The sequence below is a fragment of the Agelaius phoeniceus genome, chromosome 7, assembly GCF_051311805.1.
Source record: "Agelaius phoeniceus isolate bAgePho1 chromosome 7, bAgePho1.hap1, whole genome shotgun sequence".
Lineage (NCBI taxonomy): Eukaryota > Metazoa > Chordata > Aves > Passeriformes > Icteridae > Agelaius > Agelaius phoeniceus.
Genome location: NC_135271.1, coordinates 23,131,910 through 23,157,454, shown reverse-complemented (window position 1 = coordinate 23,157,454; position 25,545 = coordinate 23,131,910). Strand labels below are relative to the sequence as shown.

The following is a 25,545-nucleotide window of genomic DNA, read 5'->3' as shown; positions in this document are numbered from 1 at the left end:
AGCATTATTCAACATTTTATTTCTTATGAGCACAAACTGCAGAAAAAACTGCTGTCCTCTGACCATGAGTGGTGATCCAGCCTGGCTGCCACAGTGCACTATTTCAGTCAGGCCTGGCAGAACTGTGCCTCTTGCTATCAGTAGCTGCACACTGCCAAAAAGGTTGGGAAGCAGCGGGGCACCCCCACGGCCCAAGAGGCACAGTGTGACAGCAACTTCTGCTGCTGGAAGTCACGCACAGCTGTTGCTCAGTCACCCACAGCAGTGACATATGTCATACAACGAGCAGCAGCACTCATCTGGAATGATTCCAGCTCGTGTCTCTACATTTGTGCAAGCATTCCTGTACCATACTGACCTCTCCTTCCCTGTGCAAGAAAATGGGCATTTTAACCTTCCCTTTCCAACACTGCCATGCCCTCCCCAAGAGCAACACTGACTGCATCTGACAGGGACAGGGGCAGCACTTAACATTAGTGCTGCTGCAAAGCATAGGGAAAGGGAGGGCTCAGCTTTGCCTGGGAACTGCCATGCTGTAGCTCCCTATCTACTGGCCTTGTGCTCTGCTGCGGGGAGGCCAGCGAAGGCCGGCACACAGATCCTGCTGCTTCCCAAGGACAAGGACTACCAGTGCCAGCACAGGCTGAATTGCCACTAGTTTTGTAAACAAAGTCCTCTTCAAACACCAACCTGTGCTAGCCACAACTGGGTTTAAAAAAGGAAACAATAACAAAAAGCCCAGTGTGGCATTGTGGTGACTGAAGGCCAACTTGCCGAGGCCGAGTCATTTGAAGAGCCTTATTATTTGTTTAACTGGAACATTTGGGTGTGAGAAAGCCAGCGGGCACAGCCTCATTCGAGCAGTGGGGAAAGGCAGAGGGAGCAGTGCTGAAGTGCTTACCAGGTCATACGCTGCCAGGACCTTTTTCTGCACGTCAGGCATGGTGCCCAGAGGCTCCAGGTAAGGAAAGGTGTCCTTCATGCAGAGGGCCACCGAGGGCGCGTTGTCGCTGGTGACGAGGCGCGAGGACAGGGTCAGGATGCACTGCTTGAGGCTGGCGATGGGTGGCAGCCCACACAGCTCCTTCACCGACACCATGGCGTTCTGGGCAAGGACACAAACACTTCAGCACGTGTGGCCGCTCACCACTCAGTCCCCCCTGCCTGCCATCACCGTGACAGCCCTTTCCTCTTCTCCCCTCTGATGGGAGGCAGTGCTATCCTGCTGTTCACCATCCCCAGGCCCTCCATGGACCACGGGATTCCAGCTGACACAGGAATTCCCTGCCAGCCCCATTCTCTTTCCTGAAGCCTACCGCCAGCTCCAGCTTTCTCCCAGGCTCAGGCATCCCAACTGCCAGCTCTTCAGCTACTTTGCATTGCAAACCAGCCCTATCAGGGACAAGTTCTGGTCCCCAGCATATTAAGACATCAGCCTAAAATGCTATTTCTCTTCCCAACTGCTTAGATTCCAATCGCTTTTGATGCTGTAATCACTTTGTTCTCCCATCATTATCATCCTCCAGCAAGAACAAGTTTGACAGACCTTGTATTTCCCATGGGAAAGGCAAGCAGGAAAAACTCACTTTGTTTTCAGCCTTACATTATCACATCATAAAGAAACACACACACTCTTTCTCCTCCATAGGTCACATGTAAGAAAATCAATACTGGATATACAGGTCAAACGAAACTGACACACCAGGATTTATTTATTTACCAGGTCAGAGGATATACAGCTGACATGCACCCATCACTTAGCTTCTTGAGTTGTACAAGAAGTGACCAAGATGCACAAAAACCAAGTAAGATATTATAACAACCCATACCTTGCAAATGTTGCTCCCACAACTTGGTGAAAAAAACCCCAATAATCAGACAATTCCTGGCTATGTTTTTCTCATTAATTAAATATGACAGCATGCAGTTAAATCCAAAAACGTGTCTTTACACAGCATTCCCCATAATATGATCTTTTACTGAACTTTTGCTTGGAAGGCACAGTAATACTGTTTCTGAATCAAATTCAGAGAATTTTCATTTATATAGTTCATATATAGTGCCTGACCTAGACAGAAGGTGGAGTCAGCAGTTCAAACTAGTTACTTTCAAGGCCTGAGGAAAGGAAAGGCTGGGAAGAGTTTCCCATTCTTAAAAATATGCTGAGACAATTCCTTTGAGAGTGATTTAAAACTTATGTCATTTTGTAAACTTTTCCAGCTGTCAACATTTCATTTGCTTTAGACTCCATCCAGAAGAGTGGGGTCAATGAAGTGCTACATGTTTTTCTCCTGTTTTTGAGAGAAACAAATGAACTGTTTCTTTTTCTTTACCAAGGAGATAGCTACAGCTGATTCCAGCTATTTATTATGGAAAACCCATTGTTTAATGCAACTCAGTTTTGTTTCTAGGCAGTGCCTGAAGCTCAGAATTGAGCTGTCCTTTAATCAACCCCCAGTCGCTCCCACCACAGAAGAGAGCACTGGGGATGCTGTTGTTTGGCTTTGCTGCCACTTCACAGCCTGCCAAGCACCCAGGTCCAACCCAAGCCCTTGTGACAGTGCTGTGCACCTGGGCCCTGATGCTGCTGGCCACAGCAGGCTCTGCTGCACGCAGCAGCACGGGTGCAGGGACAGAGTGCCAGGGCACCTTCTGAGCCAAGACACGGCACTGGTGTCTGTGCCAGCCCTCAACCAGCCCAGACAAAACAGCTATTCAGTAGGGAGGAAACTGCAATCCAAGTGGCATTCACTGCCTATGTTGAACATCTGCAGCCCTGGGGCAAACAGCGGCAACACACACTCAGGAAAACATGCTGCTCTTTGCACAGTGGGTTTCTTTGGTGTACACAAGATCTTAATGACACATTCACTGACTGCTCCTTGTATTTCACCAAAGAAAATTAAGAGCATAACTCTCACTCAATTAGCAAAACAAAAGCTTGTTCATGTTTTTTAGAGCCAACGAGGAAATACAGTATTTGGGACCAGAGGCAGGAGACACTATAATGTACCCTCAATTCTGCTTTCTCAGGTTAAAAAATCAACCAGTAAAAGATGTTTGGAGAGGGCATACTGACTTTTAAAACATTTCTGCCTAATCCTACATTTGCTTGTTAGCTAGCACCTGTAACTATCAGCCTGCCAATGTCCATTTATGGGTTGACAAGAGCTGTGGGTCTGAAATTTCACCAGCTTCCACTAGCTTCAGCAAGCCTGCCCTAGCAGCAGCTCACACTGGGACTTTCACTTCCACACTCAGGCCACACCAACAGATACAACGGAAGTCTCATACCTGCATATTTTCTCTCATGTCAGTGGCCTCTCGCAACGGGTGCACTGCCAGCTTAAAGATGTCATCAATAATCTTGAGACCGGTGTTCCTCAGCATGGTGTACTCCCTTGCCTTCTTCCCTATCCTCACTGAGAGGCTACGCTTCTGTGCCTTCCCGCCTCCACTTCGGTTGGTTATTGCAATGTGAACAAAGAGGGTAACGTGCTCCATGATATCGCCAACAAAAGAGCGCAGTGGGATGTGCCTGTATCCGGGCTGTAAGCACTCCAGTGGGATGGTGTACTGTCCTATGAACTCATCCCCAATGTAGTCATCGTCCAAAACAACAAAGCGGATCATGGCCAGCTCCGGTAGATTGATCTGGAACTCAAAGCTTTCATCAAAAATAGGGTTATCACTGTTCTGCTGCACAGTTTTAGTTCTTTGTTCAGTGCAGTCTGCAGGAATCCCATGTATTTCTATGCAGACATAGGGGTCTATGACATCCCCTTTTGCACACGCACCTTTGGGCTTTGGAAAATTCTGCCCACTGATAATTTTGACGTGTAGGACCTGCGGGGAGACGCCAGGAACAATACCCTTGGTATTTGCACTGAAGTAAGACACCTCGTCACGCATCACTGAAGGCCTGAGAACATACCCGCATCCCCCGTTCTGTAGAAACCAACCAGTGTGTAGGTCCATCATGGGCCCTGGGGTCTGATAGTTCATTGCCACTATCTGGCAACCACAGTTCCAAAAATCTTGAGGATTTAAGTTACTCGAGTCTATCCTCATAGCACTCGGATATACCCTGGACAGAAACTTTTTGTTGTAGTTAACAAAATCTTCAGGGTATTCGTTTGCAATCCGACTGGCTTCTGCCTCACTGAAGGAGCACATTTCCCAATAATTTTGAGATTTCATGGATGTCTCAAAGTCTTTGTACTGGATAGATTTGCATAGGGACACCAAGTCAGACAACTCCTTGCAGAGCCAGATCAGCTTTGGTTCCCTCGAGAAGTCCTCTGACAGTCTTCGGGATATTTCAGCCTCTTCATCTTCATCCGTGACCTCTCCTTCTAATACATCCTGGCCGCAGGGCAGTTTCTTTCCCTTCACAATGATCTTCATTTTCAGTTTCTCAGGTGATGGGAGGTAGGCTTCTGAGGATAAAGGTGCCTCTGTGTACAGTTTGTTTCCAAAGATTCTTTTCATGTGTTGCACCACCACCTTCTGCTGCTGTACAGAGCAGTGGTTCCCCAAGCACAGAATAAGAGGGTATTCTGAGGCAAAGAAGGCCAATTTGTTTATTACTTCGATGACATTTCGAAAGGCAAGTGGCGATGTCATGTTGTTGCGGTTACAAATAATGGGTTCATTATCTGGGCCATCACAGACATCCAGTTCAATACTCCGGCAGCTCATCTTTAAAGCTCTGACATAACCATTGATATCAGCCGGCCCTCTGAGCTGGTCTTCTATTAGATATGTATTGTGGGATGCATTGATGTAGTAATGTGACAAAGGCTGTGTCATGTCTTGGACAATTTTTTTGTGCTCTGGGTCAAAAATATCACATTCTGAGGACAATAAGTATTGAGTAAACCCATCAATGGCAAGAAAACCTTTCAATCGCCCTTCTTCAGAAAGCTCATACCTGCGTATAATATCTAGACACATTTCTTCTGTTATGTGGGTCACTCCTTGCTCAGCCTCTAAAAACAGCATGAGGTCATTGGCATCCAGGTACTCTTTGTTTTTGGATATCTGCACAAGTAAGAAATACACTTCAGGTCTTGTGCAAAGTTCACTGAACGCTTCACAAAACTCTTCTTTTGTCACTCGTGTCGTCAGTTTCTCTTTGCTCTTCTGAATTTCCTTAAATTTTAATCTAATCTTTGATTCCTTTAAGGTGGGATTAAGCTTCTTTATTAGTTCCACAGCTGTATCTTCTAACATTATGCCATTGCCATCAACATCTGCTGCTTCGAATACAGCTTTTAACCAGGCAAACCGTGGGGTATTATGGCTGTTTTCCATCAAGTCCAGGGGTTGTTTGCTACGAGAAACTAAGTACCTTAATCCTGATACCCAAATATTGGCCACATCAGCTGAATTGGCAACCAAATCAAGGGACTCATAGTTCTCACCATGAATTACTGACAGTGCACAGTCCTCAGAAATCTGATCTGCTAGTCCATTATTCCTGAATGTCTCTGTGTTCTTCCCTAGTCTGATTTCTTTTATAGCAGAAATATCAAGCTTGGCTTTGTCCAGATCCTTCTTGGAAGGCTCCCAGCGAAGAGCCTGCAGGTCAGGATCCAGAGTAAAAAAACGGTTATAAATCCGGGAATTTGGACGAACTTTCTTCAATTCACACCCAGCCTGCATAAAGCTGATACAGTCGCTGGCACTGCTTATTTTCTTCTCTGATGGCATGCTGCTGAAGGACACTGTTTTCTTTCTTCCACATTTTTGGTTTGAAGGATCCTGTGGAATAATTACATTAAAAGAAAATTAGCAGGTTTTCTTTGGCCATTCCACAAGTGCATAAATAATAGAAAAGGTACATTTATGTAAAGATAATTAATGTTCTTCTGAACCTCAAAACACAACATCTTATTCCTTCCCACGATTCAGTTCCCTACTGAGCTATAAAAATATACTGAGCTATAAAGCAACTTGACTGACTGTGGCATAAGAGATAGCAAGTTTTCATGAGTGACATTTGCAGCTATTAAACTGTGCTCCAGATCTCAGCAACTTGCTACAGCTGTGAGGAAGCAGTACCCAGTTGTATATGTTATGTCCAGTTTCAAAGCAGATATATCACACTCTCTTGTCTCCCCACTTGTTTGGAAAAGTAGCTATTCTGGTCATTTCTGTGTACAACAACTACAAAGCACTGCAGGAAAATAGACAGCCAGACAAGAAATCCAAAGCCTTTGCCTTTAGGATATATTTTCTAACTCCTCTTGAGAAAATACTCAGCCAGACATGTGAGTGTCTTCTCAGTATCAACTACTTCTTGTAAAGCCAGCTGCCTACAAAGCTGTCTGTAATGTTAGTGCAGCAACTAAACTTGAACCTTTCCCTGCATATTATCAATTCAAAACATCTCACAATAATTATGAAGTATAAATCATTCTTTTCTCTGCATGATTTCCATCTACCCCATTAGTAAACTATCCAACAGCTACCAAAAATATTTTTAAAGCATCACTTAAGACTGCAATTAATTGTGAAAGACTTGTTAAAATTGCTTTCCCTCCTATTTCCCTAGCCACTAGCAATACTTCCTTAGTTTTCTGCCTTCTGTTGTTGAAGGGACCTCCGCTGCCTGAATTTTTAATGGAAAAGGAGCTGCAAGGCAAGGAGATGTTGATGCTGGGACTAAGCACTCAGGCCTCCACTCTGCTGCCTCAGGCCCAGACACCAGACCTGCACCAGGAACCAGCTTCCCAACAGCCCCTGGGGATCTGCTCTGAGATGCCAAAACCCCTGACTCCCAAATCCTCTGCAGCCTGGACTTCCCTTCCCTACCCCAGCAGCTGGTTGCTCTCAGCTGCAGTTTATCTGCTGTATCATTCAACCTGCTCAGGCAATACTCCTCTGCAAATCCTATGAATAAGCTCCAGCAGGGCCCTCCATCCACACATCTCTGTCCTTTGATGCTCTGCACCGTCTGAGCAGAATCTTGTGTAGCTCCCCAAGCCACAGAGCATCAGTTCTGGTGCTCACAAGGATCTCTCCACTCTTCATTTGCATGTCTGTATAGACACTTTTAGCAAATTAGTCATATGAATGTTTCTACAGAACTGCTGCTGTCATTCACTCATTTCATTCAATAACATCCAAAATATTTCCAAACCCCCAGGCCCCTAACTACTGAATTTAAAGGCATGGAATCTACTGAGAGCAAAATTAAGACCTCTAAACTTCTTATGACAAAGATTTCTCATTAAACCAGTACAGAGACTTTTACTGACAAGAATAATTACTCTTGCCATTTATTTAGTACTTATGAGAATGGGTCTCAAAGAAACAGGAAGAAAGTCAATGAAGCAAGTGCCTCAGGTCAGCTACTTTTTAAATTACAGTTTTATGCTAAAATATTCTGTTCCTGCATTAACATACCGTGTCTTAATACATAGCTTTGGTTATGAACACCTCCAGGCAGTAGATGCTAATGAATACAGACGAATTTAGCAGATTACTCCGTGGGTTTTAGAAGAGCCTCTTCTTTTTTATTTCCTTATGTTTACAGGAGCAGTATTTAGATTTAACATTGATGATTAATTAGTATTATTTTCCTCAGATAGTTAGATGTATTCATGTCCTTGGAATCTGCAGTGATTCATTCCCTCATAGGTTCCTCAGGGCCAGACCTGGAAATCTCATCAGAGCAGCCTATCTGATTTATCTACAGGTCTGACATTTTGTCTTAACTAGGGAGGCACAAATGTTATGTAAATACATTATTTTCTGCAAAAAATAAAAGACATTTATTTTTAATTCCAAGATACCTGTGTCTTTTGATCAAAGCAAGTCAGGGAATTAATCAGCCATTTTTCAGGTATTCAGCTGGGAAAAAAAAAACAACCTAATTGACCTCATGGACAAACAACAAAGGTTTCCTTTCAACATTCAGTTTTAACCCCTCAGGAATTTTGGTGGGGATTAGATTATCCTCTGTGTTGTCTTTACCTGCTTTTATTTTTGATAGCTATTTCTGGTTTTGTACTTAGTTGTAAGTAAGGAACATCAAAATTGTTAAACAGCACTTCATATCAGAGTGCTTCAACAGCATTCATATCAGAGTGGGACTTCCCCGCATCTTTCAATCAATGGAACAGAATTCAAACCTAATCCACAGACTAATTGCCTACAATTAACAAAATTTAATTATTATTGACAGTGATGGGATTATTTTAACTGATACTAACAATGCCCTCCATCTAATGTATAATACACACAAACCCCACAAAACTGCAATTGCTAAGTGAGCTTACAGCTGCATCAGCTATTCCCCTCTTGGTCTCTCCAGACTAGGAGCAGACTCAGTCTTTCAAAGTGAGAGCTGTTACTTTAGATATAATGTGAAAGTTTTCATTCAGAATTATCACTAAGTTAATTATTCTGGTCTTGCAAAAAGTCAAAAGTTGTTTCTGTAAGTTCCAATGCTGTTTTCTCAGACTGACAGCCCGGGCACTCACCTTTGCATTAGCACACTCCTAATGCTTGAACAAGGCACTCTGGATGCTGACACCATGGTTCAGCCAGGCCACACACCTCCAGATCCCCAGTGACCACCCTGGGGAGCAGAGGAGTGTCCTCCCACCACTGGGTCTCACTCACACTGATGCCTGAAGGGGACTATTTCCATACCCTATGCTTCCCCACTGATCTTATGCTTGTTTGACTGAGACTCCAGACTTTGTGGTCTAATTTTAGTGTAGCTATTGCTTTCTCTACCTTAATCCAATTTCAACAGATTGATCTTTTAAAACAAGACATCCAGCTAAGAATACTGTGCTGCAGTGTCTCCAGTGGCTAAACTGCTGCTCCATTTTACTGGATACTAAGAACAGGAACAAGTACAGCCACCCAACAAACTAAAAGCTGCCAACATCTTACATGGATAGATAGGAAACCTGCTACCTGCCAAGAACATTCCCACTGCAAGTTATCAAAAAACCTCTCCTCAGTGTTCATCCATGCAGGAGCACTTGTTCCTCTTCATTAACCAAAGCAATCAGAAAGCACAATTAGATGCAGCCCTGAATCTTGGAACTGGAAAGTCTATCTTCCTCCAAGATGCTAAGGTCATCAAAATTGATCTTGCCTAGGCAACAGGACAGTAACTGGTCTAGGACTGCCCTTTATCCTCAGTCACTTGTACTGATGGAACTGAATTTATTGTGGCAGTGAAAGATGAAGAAGAAAGGATGAAATTTGCTAAAAAAGATCTACATCAATGTGAAAATGAGGACCTAACTTGTAGATTTTTCACTCTAAGATCTTTCCTATCAGAGACAACCAAGCTTTTTACAAAAAACTCTTCCTGGAAACGAACTCAATCAGTTTGCATGCAATGTGCAAACATAGAAAGGAAATCCCTGCTTACATGGGAAACCCTGTGTTTCCAAGGCAAGACACTTTTCAAAGTGACTCAAAACTAGAGTTTCCTCCAGTTCTTTGGTTATCCCCTATAAGGAGATCTAACAGGACAACTCCATCTCCCTCCTGCTCCCGAGCCTGCACAGTATCAATTATATAAAATACCTCAAGACCTCAAACACAAGACCACATCAATATGCACTCAAATTACAGCATATGCACCCCTGCTCTGAAATCATTAAGGACCAAGGAGATGTATCTGTGTGCTGGCCTGACTGCATCCTAACATTTTCTCAATGCTTCTAAAGGAAGGATTCAGAGCACCACTCTAAGCACACTCCCAAAATAGGAGAAGCTCTCCTGTTGAACACATCATCATCCTCGTCAGAGGGACTGGATACATAAACAGTAGGATCACTAAGCCATCAGCAGTTGTGGGAAAACTCCACCCCGTTCACCCTGACCTCTGACTGCTCAAACTTCTGCTGTTTAAATCAAAGAGCTAACAGAAATAAATAAGTGGGATTTTAAAAAAATGAGTAAACATGCTCTCCACCTCATCCCATCCTCTTTGTCAAAACTGTAGGACATAAATTGTCCATCTAAAGTTAGGAACCAGAGCAATGATAAGAACTAGATAGCAAACCTGCACAGAAAGGTCAAGCTCATTAATTATTATTTGTCTGAAATTGAGTTTCCTGAAGGCTCTCTAAAGCTTTGACAGTCTTCCAGGATTCTGCTAAAGAGGATAAGAAAGGCAAAAACCATCACTTACCCAAACACACCAAAAACCCTTAAAGACCTGCAGGGCTCCTGTGAAAGGATGTGAAATTCAGCAATAATCCCGAGAGATAAACTCTTTAAATGTGATTAAGAACTATTTCCCCAAAAAACAATTCATATTTTCACCAGATTGATTCTAATATTTGACATTTCTCCTGAACCTAGCACTAAGAATCAATAAGAGACAGCTTAGTCTGTCCTCACAAATAGACTGTAATAAACAGTCCTAAAAGCTATCTGCTCTGGAAACTCCAGATGATCCAGTTAACTGGTCAACTGATTACCAGATTTTCTGTTTTGTAAGAGAAACAAATTAACTCTAAGGATAATCTTGGGGGGCAAACTTTTAGACATTTCAGTTATACAAAGACAGAATCCCAGTCTCTGAAAACCTTAAGGCTTTCTGTACTTGTGGCTTTACTTGTGGTGGAAAATGTACCTTTAACGGGAAAGTAAAGAAGCCAGTGAGTCACTAATGGCACTCAAAGCACTGTGTAGCAGGTTGACAAATGACAGAGTAGTTTTTCTAGAATGAAGTAAGCCAGAGCAGGGAAGATTTATACAAACCATCCAAAAAACCACAAAGTCAAAGCCTGGGCCAGGGCTGCAACTGGATCTCATACACCTGTGAGGCTCAGTCCATTTGGTCAGATGTAGGTCAAAGCTTGAACCCACAGTACCAGCACATGATCAGGACAGGTAGCAATGATCACTGGAAGCCAGTATTCATCCTTAGCACTCAGAGCTTTGTTCTGTAAATCTAAATGCCATGTTCTGACCATCCTCAGAGAGTAAGTATCCTTGGACTGCCCATTCTGCAGATTTAATCAACTCTTCTCACAGTCCCTGCTATCACACCAAATTAAGGAGCTAAACTCCCTCTAATCTTTCTTGGCAAGGCCTATAGGATCTAAGCATCAGGTACATACCCACTGTGACAACTCACATGTCAACAAAGAAAAGGCTGCCTACTCAAAATTCATCCAGGCTGACAACTCATGGCACGAAGCAGCTACCTTTGCACAGGGGCTGAACAGCCAAACCACCTTATCCCTGCTGCAGGCAGCTATGGGGATGCTGCCTGTCACACTTGGGCTAACACACAGCTCAGAAGATGGCAAGGGCAATGTTACTGCTGTGAGATCAACCTTGGTAGCCTCTTGAAAGCAAAATTCCTACTAATTCAGGGATTTGCGTACATGGGGAATAAAAACCAGATCCAAAATTTAACACTCACACTGTTAAAAGCTGAGCTACACACGTAACGGAACAAACAGAAAACTTATGGCCGACCAAAAATACAACATGGATACATACAAGAGAAACAGCTTCAGAACACAGAGTCCAACAACTCTCCAAATACCAAAACAGTCCCACTGGCATGTCTGCAAAGCCAGCAAGTTGTCACTAACCAGCAGCTTAACTCAAGCACAAGCTCCACACAGAAGCCTCAGCACTATCACAATTCACAGAGAGCAAGGACTAAGGGAGCCTAGACACAGGAAAGAAAAGTGTCCTGGGGAACTGTGAGTAATATCTGTATTTACAGCAGGCTTTCCTCAGCTCCCCAGGACTACCAGGATATTGGGTTTGGGAACTGGGCTCTCACCAAGACCTACAATAATAACTATGGCCAGCTTCTCGTGAAAAAAGTCACCCTGCAAAATGGGTACATTGCAAGGGCAGGAAAACTGAGTGAAGACAATAATATCCCCATGGAGAAGATCAAGAGGAGGCAAGACTATAACGGCTTATCTGATTTCCTCTTTTGCTCCACTACTAAAAAACACTTTCAAGTACTGTTGTGTAAGACTGGAAGGAGATACAAAAGAATGTCTGGAGCAGATCTTCAGGAAAAACACCTGAACCAAAATGATTTGCTGCTTAAGAAATGCTTTGTTGTGTACTTGCTTTTTTCCTTTTCTTTTTCAAATGACTAGCACTACCAAATTTATTCCATTTTACCTTGAAGAAGATTTACCTTTGCTGTTTAAATGACAAATTAGAGCAAAATAATAAACCAGCAGCACATAAAGACTCCATCTGGAAATGCTTTTTGGAAATGAAAAGCACACAATGCAAGAAGGGTTTATTTTCTGGCATGATACCATGCTGAAGTTACTACTTTTCCCTTCTTTTTTAGAAGTAGGGCCATGAAGCCAAGGTTGAAAAACTTCCAAGAGCACAAAAGAACATGAGAGTCTACAATAAGACTACCACTTTCCAGAGCTTTCTGCCATTGTTGCTGAAGTGTCATCCAACTGGTTTCCATCAGTGCAAGTAGCTCTCCCTTTATGCATTAAGCAACATCTACAGAGAGAAACAGATTCCTGTATGACACTTCAATACACACACACAATGTCTCCATATAAGCCTACAAAAGACACCATCTGATGAAGATTTTTCATGGATAATGTCCATCCTCCCTGAAGAAAAAGCCCCTTCACTAAGGACACCCCAAGTGCCAGATCTACTTCAGTTGGAAAGGAAGCTTATAGTTGGTAAGGGACTGACCCAGCTCATTGGATGTACTGTCTCCAACCACTACTACTCCCAAATATTCTACTATTTTCAAGTGCTTGGGTTGCTCACAGGCTCTAATCCTTCTTGGTCTGCAAGTGCACCTTGGACATGGATTGGACTCATCATCCTGCAGGGAATATAAAGCTGAGAAAGACAGAAAGACACTTTCTGTCTTCAAGCAGAAGTAGTAACATCAAGGTCTGGAAAAAGGGGATCTCAGCTGCAGCATTCCCAGGAGAACTCCATTGTACAAATCCTCATTCTGTAACAGAACCTCCTTTGAAGGCATCTGAGACAAAAATTAAGACAATAAGAGAATGCCAGTAGCAACTCAGGAGGAAAAACCAAATCATTTTAGAAAGACCTAACTAAGGAAAAACATGCCCAAGTGGTACTCCCCTTCATTACATCTCTAAATACTTGATTGGCACTGCATCTATGAGTGGGTAATTTTCACTGTCAAAATAATGGAAAAGCTGAAAAAAGATTTGATTAAGAATAAAAAGATGATTAGCATTACCTATTTCCAACATTATGGAAAACAGAGCTTGTCAGACTAACCAGATATCTGTGCTTTTATGATATTAAAAGTTTGGATGATACACATGAAGTCACTGTAATAGACTCTAATGTATTATGGTTTTTGCAATGTAGTTGACCTGGTAGTGAATGACATTCTGATTAAGAAGATACAGCAATAAAAATAAACTCAGAAGGCATTAAATTAATCAAACACAAGATAAATGATAACTTTCAAATACAACAGTAAATGTGAAACACTTATCATGAAGAAATGCTTCAAATGGGATCCTGCAGGGACCCATTTTTTATCCCAGGGCTATTTAGCATTTTTAGTGTGACCTGGAAGAAAGCATAAAATCAATACACATGGAGTCTTGAGATGATACAAAGCCAAGTTTCAACAGTGATGAATAACAGAATGTGAGTCAGCAGTCAAAAGACTGCTTGACAGGCAATACATAAAAAAAATAAGTATCTTCCAATAAGGAGCAAAATACAAGGTCATAATTCTAAAAACACAAGGGCCAGTCCTTATTTGCAGCACTCTGACACAGGAGAATAATTTTGGGTTAAAAAAGTCAACTTTGTCATCATGGATGATCAGCACAGAATATAACAGAAAGATCACACACAAAACAGTATACTTGGTTGTATAAATATCGTATCTACTCAGGATAGAAAAGTTCTAATATTGTTGTATTTGTCCACCATGTGATGCTCTCAATTTAGAAACTACCTTGAAAATTGGAAAGTTCACAAGTGCCACAAGAATCAGGAAGATTTTGGAAAACACATTCAAGTAAGAGATTAGAGATTCTTTTAGTTTAATACATATATTGTCTGTATTGATAATTATTGCATTAGTATTAATAAAAATGTGCATGAATATAAGGAAAAAACTTAACAGACACCCCATGCCCTAATTAAGGGATATCTGGGCACTTTTATTCAGAATGTAATGCTATCAATTGAGTAGTTTAATTAAACCCTTAATAGATGTACTTTAAGAAGTCCTCCAAATTATATTTCCTTATGGATCCCCTAGAAAGTCAAAATGTGGACTAATGTTGTCATAGATTTTAGATCACAGAATATTTTGAGCTGGAAGGGATCCATGAGGATTGATTACGAAGATGATTATATAAAGATTATGTGAAGATCAGTACTATCAAGTGATACATTCTTTTAAATCCTGGAAATTGACACATTCAAAATCAAGCCAAGACTCTAAACAAGAAAAACAAAACTGACAATGGTCATAATGTCCCAAGGATGCTGGAGAGTCTTCATCACTTTTTCATCAGCACCTGACTCCTTCCAAAACGACATCCCACAAGATCAAACATGATTTCATTTAAGCCCTATTTAATGGGGAGCAGACCAGACTTCAGTGCTATTTTTTGGCCTGATTATTTACGTATTAACTCAAAAATTAAATCTCGTGCTTTTCCAAGAGAAAACAGTTGAATGGGACTGTGCCTTCTGGTCTGGTATCATGGCACTGGAGATTACCAAGCACTGGAGGCCCAAAATAGGGTGACCAATTTAATTTCATTCTGAATCTTACAGCAGTCCTCCAGGAATAAAATGTGTAATCCAATAAGCCACACAAATCTCAATAGGCTAATCACATTATTTTAAACCCTTTTTAATCAACTTAGATTATTTCTTCATTAATCACATTTATGCCAATTCAGATCAGCCCCTATACCTAAAATTAGCGATGAAGTTACAAAAATCAATAAAATTAGGTAACTAAACTGGTTTAATGGGATTTTTTAAAAAATTCCAATTGTCAGTCATAACAGAATTATTAAATAGGTTGAGCTAAAATACATAAAGCTGAATATGAAATATATGGGCAAGACAGGGCAGTGTTTTATCTGACCTATAACGCACAGGTCCCCGCGCAGCCCGGCACTGCGCAGCTCACCCGTGTGCGTGGAGGTGGCACTGTCCCCTTTGTGATTTATTAACCCTCATGCAGACACCTTGTCAACAAGCTCCATCACAAAGGAAGGATCAGGGAAAGCTTTCTGATTGCTCCTCTACAATATAGGCACCGAAATATGGCTGTACTTAACCACAGGCTCAAAAATTCCTCAAGTATTTTTTATTCTTATTTTACTCCCATCTACAGCTTTTTAGCTTTGCATTTATGGGCACAGTGCATAGCAGACATCCCCCTTCAGCACCCCTGGGCTGAAAAGCAAGGTTTACATAAATCATGCCTGCTGGTATCAGAGCAGTTTCAAGCCATGAAATGTGCTCCTACACTGCTAAAGGAGTTGGCAGGGCTGAAAACAACGTACAAGTGAAACAATTATTTCAGTTGTGCACTTAGCAACGGTATGACAAATTAAACATCTCCCTTACAAGCAAAACACAGATTTTTCCATTAATAGAAAGGAAAGAAGGATTCAAGAAACAGCTGTGGTAGCCTCATTAAATCTTATTATGTGACTCTCATAAATAGGCACATTCCAAATTTTTACCAATGCAGACACAGAATGTTGTCATTACTCATCAAAATAAGTAGTAAATTAGGCAGGTTACAAGCACCTTGATAAGCTGCAAACTGCAGCATCATAAACATCCAATTTTTTTAAAGAATAACTGATTTGCTATGGAGATGTGCTACAATTTTTAATTGCATTCCTTCAAAATTATCCACCTTCAAGGGCAAAACTCTCCTATTTCCCAGAGTCCATATCTTAGGGAGAAAAAAAAAATTGCTTATTTGGTTTAGGATTTTTTAACAAATAAAGGAATGCAATTATAATGTAGTTTTGGTCATATAAATACATTTGCTGAATAATCATAAATCTTTTATCTTAGAATTAAACTATGTGCATTCCTGAGTATTACAATCCCTTGGGTTTTATACATGAATTTTTACAGTTTAAGTATATCACCAACCTGGTATAATTGCCTCCATTCAGTTAATATTTAATTTTATGAACTAGAGGTTAAAGGGGTTTTAGAAAAAATTGAACTCTAACCACTGTATAACTACACTTCAGCTGCTACATAACTTAGCACTTATGTGGAGAAAGTAACACCTCAAATCTGCAATAGTTTTGTACACTTGCAACATTTAGAAAATGTTGAGCAAGAAGAAAAATGTTGGATTTGCAGCCAGAAGAGTGGGAACCTCCTGGCTTCTAGTTCAGTTCAGAAGCACAGGAAGACTTTGAGGAAACACTATCTGCTCTGGATTTGTCTCATGGTCTGCACAAGACTCAAAAATGTTTCTGACACACAAATCTCAGCACCTTTGGAGAAAGCATCTTCTGCCAGGGTCTTCATCCACCCCCTCATAGGGGACACATGGCAGAAAAAGGGGTGTCTAGAACTGGGGGCAGGAGCAGCTGGGCTGGGGTTTGGAGAAGCTTTTTGTTTTAAGAGGTCCAAGTTTGGTATTTGCCTTCTCGAGGACAGAAAGCCACAGGCCCCACTGCTAAACCACAAGCTTCCCTTATCTTGCACAGTTGTCATTCACACCAACACTGCCCAGAGCAATCTGAGAGGGCACTCAAGGACACTTAAACACTGGACACAGTTTTGTGAGTGTGAACAAGTGGTAGCAGAAGAGTGACATAAGTGAGCACTGGGAACCACTTCTGCATAGACAAAAATCAGCTCAGAACTCACGGTTCATTCAATGGGTCCTTTAAAATAGATTATGATTTGCAACAACTGTGTGATTCAGTTGTTGCTCATTTTAAGCTTTAATCTTACAAACACTTACACACACTTAGTCCCCACGGTCACACTGTTCATTTGTTAATATTGTATTTAGATTAAAATAGCAGTGACTGTGCATTTGTTCATCCAACAGCTCCTCAAATCCTTTTTAAACCCCAGTGCTCTGGCTTTTTGAGACTTTTAAAGGTAATCCCTCCCAGCAGAGAAACAGGTTCTAAATTTAATGGTGTTTTTTACAAAAGCAGGTACAGTGAAAAGACAAATGTTGAGGAAAAGTCAGCTTCTTCTTGAATTATCAGCTCCTTTCCTTCTTTCTTGTTATTTTTCATCAATTCCTTAAGTTGGATGTATGAGCAATGAATGCTCCCAAACACATATACTTTTCCCCTCACCTTGGAGCAACATCTCTATTCAGCTGCAGGACTTGCTAACTCTTGGAAAGAAGAGGCCAGAGGTAAGCAAGAAAGCATCCTGGAGGAAACCAGCAGCAGTGAATGCCCTGGACACAGGGAAGCACACCCATTCTCAGGCTGGATGCTCCAAACCCAGCAGACCTGGGAGAGGCCAATGTCTGAGCTCCATTTTTACAGATGACACTAGTTTTTCCTAGCTGGGTGCCTCAGGAAAACAATATTGCTGTAAATAGACTTCAGATTTTTTTTTTGTAAGTGTCTGTCTTTAAATGGAATACTAAAAAGGACAAAAATAGAAAAATAATAGAAAAATATAGAAATCACCTGCTTTGCTTGTCAGCTTTCCATTTCAAAGCTCTTGATGAAATTTCTCATCTTAACCCTAAAGCAAAACTTTATGCAATGAAGGGATAACATATTTTATATCTGTTTAATTATAATAATGAAGACTTTGGTAATGCATTTAGAAGAACTACAGTCTAATCAGGGCTGTAACCAGAGAATTGCTTTGTTATACCCAGGAGAATTTGTCTGTCTTAATTAAGTCTCCTCTCTCAGACACAGAACACAGAGGCTCTTTCATCTGAGCTACCTTATGTAATTGCAGAACAGCTCTACTTGCTTCATACAGCATGCATTGTTTGCAGTGCAGTTTCTAACACTATCATCGTGTTTCCTAAAGCAAAAATACAGAAAAGAGAGAAAACAGCCTGAACAATGTCCTTGGATATGGTAAATGGTATGCACATACTTCTGTCTTGTAGTTCAGCAGAGGCTGCAGTAAAATATGGATGCCCTAATGCTCACATTGATCCAAATCACACTGAATTCCCTTAGTTCACACAAGGCAATTGTTGTTTATTTAGCTCAATTTAATGAATGCAGAATCTAGCCCACAGGAGCAATGTATGAGATCTGTGGAAGTCCCATTCTTAACTGTACCATTTTTTCTGGCTATACTATTTTAAGGCATCTTTGGAATCAGGAGAAAAGTACAAAAGCACTGTAACAGTACCACATATTTTACACACAGAGTAACAAAAATTAAATATTTTTAGAACTACCATAGACACTAAACTCCAGACCTTATTAATTTCAGTGGGTTTTGTCGCTGCTGTTTTCTCACTTTGAATCAATATTGAAGCTTATTAAAAATATGTTCCTCCTTATGCCTATACATAAGCCAAATCAATTTCTTTTCTTTCCCATAGGGTGTTTTCATCTAGGATCATTAGTAACGAAGAGAAAAATAATCAACTCTTGGTAAAGCAGTAAAGTGGCAAACATGTTTCTTAACTGTGTACTCTGGGAACTAATACATTTCTAACTCATTTTGCAAAGACAATTAAAAGTGACACATGACCTGTCATTGAGTTGCTCAGCTACTAGGTAAATTGAGGCACATCAGATACTCTGTAATTGCTAAATTACTCTGTTGATCAAAGCACACTCTGGTAGCTCAGCAAACTGAAATAACATTACTGCCCTCATATAAAAGGAATGTTCTACCCTGCAACCATTTGCTGGTATTTTAAAACTCAAACACTGATTTCAGAGCTCCAAGTGAAATGTGTAACTCAACAAGCACTGCACTGTGCACCACCACAGCAATACAGAGATTTTGGTTGTAAAGTTGGCATAACCCCACCTCAATCTGTGGTTCCTTCCTAAACTCTCACAGAAAACTGTTTTCTCCTATTAATAAGAATGTTCCCAAAATAAACTCAGGTGCACTTTCACTGGGAAAGCGTACGAAACTATGAAAACTACACCATCCAGAAATCACCCAAAATACTAAATTACAAAGGACAAACTTTGAAGGGGTCTGAATATATCCTTTGATTTCAGGGTCAACATGGTTATCAGAAGCAGGAGAAGTGATGTAAGTAAACCTGTGAAGAACTGAAGGGCAGAACACTTTTAGAGTATTAACTGAGCTGGGCTGTTACCTCCCACAGTTTGGAGTTTACTTTTGGTGACACACTCATTCTGGATATCCTTTATGCTAAGCTTGGAGCTTCCTCTTTCTCTGCTGCCTGAAAATATAGGGCTTGAAATCGAATTCTGAAATCCAATAGGCAAATACACAAGACTGTGTATGAAGCAGGTTTTCCTTGCATCCTGTTTCTGAAAAATTCAAGTACAGATGTCCCATATATTGGACACAGAGTCAGAGGTACTTACAACCACTGAAGCTACAGATCTGACTCCAGAGTGATATCCACATAACAAGTTCCATTACTTCACTTTGCACGCAGCACAGATCTGATGATACATCCCCAGCTCTTGCTGAGTCAATGAAGCGTTTAAACACAGATCAACTGTATTCAGTGAAACTTAAGAGATATTTTAGTGCTTTGCTGATCTCTGAGGCATCTACAATCATGCAGGAAACAGAAGGCAGACATGCTGTGAATGCTGCTGACATGTTGTAATACCGAGCCACAAAGCCACCCTTCTGTTTTCAGAGACTGCTTGAGCTCTGTATCAAACCTACATGTTTTGTGAATCATATCTTCAATGGTAGGAATGTGGCAGCATGCAGCAGAAATAAGTCAAACAGTTGTCTTGGTAAAATAAAATGGTTTTTTGCAGAAAAGACACCACACATCATTCCCAAGTGTTTTTTCAATATGATTGCTTGGAATATCTTCCAGAAAAAAGACAGACTACATACCTGAGAAACAACCCTTTTCATTTCTGACCATAAAGATAATCTGAGGGCAGGCAGGAGACATGGACTTGAAGCCTCTTAACCTGAACCATACCCCTTTCACTATGAGTTCCCCAATAATTAAGGTACAATAAATAGCTCAGTTTGGATAATACCATATGGTGGTTTCTTAAAAGTTTCATGGTAATTGTTTTTCCTTCTTGTATTTGAGAGCTCTTACTCACATAATACCAGAAAACATACATAGAAGTGCCTCACTACCTCTGCCATTTCCTTTTTAAAGACACTTACAGTGATGACATGAAAAAATGTTTCTTTCAGAGACCTTGTGCAGAGCTGCTGCACAAACCCAAAACCAGGTTCTGAAGCAGTCCATATGCACAGCCTCACCATGAAAATTACATGCTGCCCATGGCTTAATCAGAATTTTCAGAGACAGAAAATGTCTCTTAAGTTGATCAGATGCAGGTGTTTATTCTACTGGGAAAATGGAACTTAAGGCCTGGAAAATCATCTTGTGTTTTCTATTTAAGCCTTTGCAAAGAGACAATGTTTGGCAAATAGATGCATTTTAAATACACATCCTGGACATGTTTATACTCCATTTGTGACTAACACAAGGAGTTGAGAGTAAAGCTGTGCTAAGTCCTGTGGCTTGAGACAGGGTACATGGGTGTGAGCACACAGACACACAAACACCAATGTGCAGCTGTGAGAACACATCACAGAGCTAAGACAAAGCCATGAAGGGATTCCACCAACACCTTTCCAAATGCAACCTGCATAATAATAAAAAAAAACTTGGTACATTCTGAGGCATTGCAAGAGCAAACATTTTCTCCACACAAATCTCTCCTTGAAGCCTAGAGGGCAATAGCATCTTGCAGGGATGATTACACAGCATCCAGAAAGAGACAGAGAAGCAGAACAGGAAAAGAACTCCATCAGAGAGAAACTGGGAAAACCAGCACAAAGCTTCTCCCTCTATAATTATCTTGGTAGAATAATGGCAGAATTATACAAAAAGAGCAACTAGAGCCCCTTCCAGCAAACATTGCTACTGCCTGGATTAATCAGACAGAGCTGTTCCTGAAACTGATACATAAATTGACATTAGTTCAGTCTGCATGTATAATACCAATTCAATCTCATTTTTCATAGCAAATTATGTTGGATTTTAATTAAAATCTTTTAACTGAAAATTAAAATGTCAGTGGTGATGCACAGATGCTGCCGAACCAATTTATCTTCTCCTTAATGCAAATAAAACAAAAAATAAGAAGAAACACCTAAGAGCAAGAGTTTGAAGCAATAGTCTGTTCAGCCAGCAGCAGGGACTGGCACCACAGAATTAAGTTTCAGGGGTCTATTTTCTTTCTAAACTCACCTTTCACTACCAGTAATATGCCAGCAGGATCAGGGACTGCCCAGCTGAACTCTATTAGACAAATAGCAGGAAAACAAAAGCAAATAGCTCCTAAATGCAGTATAGCAGTAATAATACATGACTCAGGAAACTCCAAACAGCTTTTTCACTCACCAAGCCAAAAATGGCCCCTTAGCAAAACAGAAGCCTTGAACTCCACTAGCAACCCACACAAACACACACAGTGTGTGATCATCTGCCTCAGCTTCCTCCAGCATTTGGGTGGGACTCAAATGCAGTGGCTGAACACCACCTTCCACCTCTCCAAAAACATTCACCAGGGGAGAAGTGATAACAGGGGAGCCATGCAGTGCAACACCCATTTTCCACACTCATTACTCTAGTGAAGCCTAACCCCACAGCTAATTGCTTCAAATTCTTCCCACTGCTAATTGCTTCAAATGACCTAGAGTGGTTTGACATAACCAGCATTTACCTACCAACAGCTCCTGGGGGTGATCCCCAAAGCCCATTTTGGACCTGCTCCTAACTTCAAACTCACAACAATTTTAATCAGACTGTTCAATCTACACATCCACAGGATCACTGTCACAAAGTGAGACCTACAGCTCTTCTCTCCAAAGCTATGGTTTCTGATATTTCCAGAGGTTCATCGGAAAATATGCTTCAGCCTGAATTTCTAAGTGCACACATGTTTTGGGCCCAGCACCATACACAACCAGGCTCTACTGATGCTGCTGGTCATTTGCTGAAACACTTTCTCTGAATCCACAAATAAAGCCCATTCGATGACTTAATTTCATTTTCTAGCCATGAAATAAATAAGAGAGACAATGAAATGTTGCATATTGCAATGTACTCTTACAGTGAGCGAGGAGCCCTTAAGGAGAGTGGGAACATAAACAAAAATAAAGGCATGAGTCACAGAGTTCAAGTCAAAGAAAAAAAGGGAAAAAGACCAGAGAGAATAGCAATACACAAAGAGGGTGAAAAAATTAGAAACAAAGGACAGAAGAAACAAACAGGGGCCCATGTAGAAGTGGCTGTCAGGCATCAGCAGCACACTTCAGAAGGGGACAAGATAGAGCTTTTGACACCTCGCTCAGTTAGGCTTCCATCCTCATTAAAAAAGCATCTGAAAAAGAAAACCTTGGTTCTCCTGAGAGCACATTTCCTTCTCAACAAATGTTACTGACAGTTGCACTATTGACGTCAATAAAAGGCGGGTACTTAAATCACTACAGCTAGTTTTGGGTTGCTGATTTGATGGTGAGCTGCTGCTCCAGCTGCTAATGGTTTGAGCCTAATTTTGTGGCAATCTGACTGTATTCACCCTTAGCTTCCTTGCTGCTGAGCTATGTAACATCACTCTACCTGTCAGGTCCTGGGAACTGAAAATGATTTCTCTACAGTATTAAAACAGCTGAAAAAAGAAAATGGATATTACTAATGGGCAGCACCAGCACTGATGTTTGAAAAAAATATGGCAGTTCCACAGAGCTGAATTACATTACATATTTGCACAGGGCAATTTGTACAGGAAATGCTCTTCTCCTTAAGTGAGTCTTGCTGTTAAAACAGATCAGTCTGGGGAAAAAAAAAGAATAGAGGTCAGAATGGGAGAAAAGCCAGCCTGATCTTTTCATCTGCCTGCAGAGCACCAGCACACCCCCATGCAGCCCTGCACAGCTAAGACTGGGGATTCAGAAGGCAATCAGCAGTTCTTATCCTTAAGACTAAAGGTCAAACTGAACCAAGACTGCAGTGGCAGCAGAGGCACCAGTGAACGCCCAAAGGCAGAGACACACCGGGGTAGCCAGAGACACTCAGTGTGTCACCACTTCACCAGCAGTGGCTCTGCCCTAACTTGTCAACAAACAAAAGCATTTTGTGCATGACTGTTTCCAAGGGTTTCCTTCTGCTTGACCTTTGCAGACCTGAGGCAGGTTGGCCAGCTGGGTAAGCCCATCAGCCAGCACAGAGGCAGCAAATGCCTGAGACATGCAAGACACCCCCCACTCATGCGTGCACATGGTGACTCACAGCATCCATTTCAGATGCCAAAACTGTTTAATAAACTACTAGTAGACTTGAGGCTTGAAATTTCACAGGGATGTTTAGACTGAGAGCTTATACAGTGACAAACTTCTGGCTTTGAAAAAGGCTGTTAAAACCTATCTTTGGTCGTTTACACATCCTCTCCTAGTGCGAGACCTGCCATCTGCCTGCTGTGATTTGCCAGTTACGCTGCCGTATCCACAGGCACCGCGCTGCTAAAACACACAGGCAAAAACCTCTCTTGGTGTTCTTACCCACACACTGCTTTTAGACCGAGAAGGAGCAAGTGGCTTAGGGTTAGAGGCAGAGGGCAGAAGGACTTGGTCATTTGTACCATAAGCACTGCCCTACAGAGAGGCTTTTCCTCTCCAGGAGCTCTGAGAAGCAGTACCACCCCCAAAGTCCATGCAGGGAATCCCAGTGAGCTGGCACCCCTCTGCTGCCAGTGCATTGCCAGCAGCCCCTCTATCACAACTGCACCCACCCCTAACAACTCCACCACCCTGCTTTTTGGACGCTATGCAACGACAACAGCTCATAAAACTGTCATTTTCCAAATTGTCATTTGTCTTCCTCCCACAGACCCCTCATTCGACCTTAGACACAGTCAAATTCTCCCCCCTTGCATCAGTTCATCACCTGCAAGATCAAAACCACTCATGTTATTTCCATTCCTGCTCCAATCCACAAAAGCTGACCTGGGGGACCAGCACATGGAGCAGCAGCAGTTGTGTGTTCAGAGGACTCATTCACCTGGCATACAGTAAATTCATGTCCCCTGTTCCCTCTTCACCTGCCTGAACCCAAATGTATACAGTACACTGTTTAAGAGGGAGGTAATTTGAATTAAATAGTAGTCCTAGCACATTCCAGGAGCATTCCTGAAAACCAAGCATTTGGATGAATTTTCTTCAAAAGCCTCTAAACAAACACGCAGCTCTACTGTAACACTGCTGCTTTCCCCTTACCTTAGTAACTGTAGGAGACTATTTAGCTCATTCCCCTTGCAACATAAAAGCCATTTCTCCAGTGAAGCCTCTACATTGTAGATGGCTATTTTTTCTTTTATCACGAGCCTGCTGACAGTCTCTTTCCTAGGGAGGCAAAGCACCCCGCTGAATGATGAAGGTGGCGGCAGAGAAGCAATCATGCTCGCACAAGGGACCTCTCCCAGGGTTTTATGCTGTTTGCAAAGGCCTGACTCCAGTGCCAGGCTGGCTGTACATCACTGTGATTACACTGACTAGGTTATTCTGATTTACAGCACAGACAGACAGAGAGGCAGGAAATTGGCCCAGCAATGATGTACTAATGTCTACTCTCCTCCAGAAGCTCAGGGCCTCAAAATACAAACATTTTTAAACCATGTTTTTGATAAGCATGACAAATCATATAAAGTCATAACAATTTTATTAGAGGAAACATTTTCAAATGCATTGATTAAATTAGGAATGATGACTTGGACCTGAAGTTATAAACCTCTAATCTCATCAGCACTAATGACCTCCTGAAATAAAAGGGAGGAAGTCAGCATCCTCACAGCTGAGACAAAGAACGAACAGCACACGACAACAGCTCTTATCAGCCATGCTGCAATGGATAACACTGAGAAGACAAAGACTGTGGAGAGCGAAACCACAACCTACATGTTAAAAATAGCTTCAGCTATCTCAGATTTTAAACCCTGTTTAAAACTACTTAATTCTTGAGCTCCAATCAAGTCTCTCCAAGATTGAGAGACTTACTGTAGTCAAAAAGCAGCCTATATAATAGTAATGTTACTCTGTATGTATTCACAATGAAGCATATGGAAAAATATGAAATGTGTTTGACCTATAATTGTCTTCCCAATGCAAATGGCTTCTGACATGCATATTCCAAAGCGTAAGTTATATGCAAATATCCCACGCACCAAACTGCTGATTCTGAAGGACATGCAGCAAGGAGCCAGTCACAAGATGGCATTCACCTTCCCACTCTTCTCTTACTGAAAGTCCCCCTCCTCCTTGATCTCCCTCCACAGTCTACTGAGACAAGAAAGAAAAGGGAAGGTGTAGACTTCCACTGCCTGTAGAGACTAA

General features: G+C 41.6%; 1 protein-coding gene across 1 annotated transcript in view; it reads right to left on the bottom strand.

Moving 5' to 3' along the window:
• The window catches only part of PLCL1 (phospholipase C like 1 (inactive)), a 179,907-nt gene that overhangs the window by 35,111 nt on the left and 119,251 nt on the right, over window positions 1-25,545 (bottom strand). The window contains exons 2-3 of the mRNA XM_054636783.2: window positions 3,295-5,766; window positions 902-1,105 (exon numbers count right to left, since the gene is read on the bottom strand). Coding sequence (XP_054492758.2) covers window positions 902-1,105; window positions 3,295-5,766 — 2,676 coding nt within the window. The remainder of the gene's footprint in view (window positions 1-901; window positions 1,106-3,294; window positions 5,767-25,545) is intronic.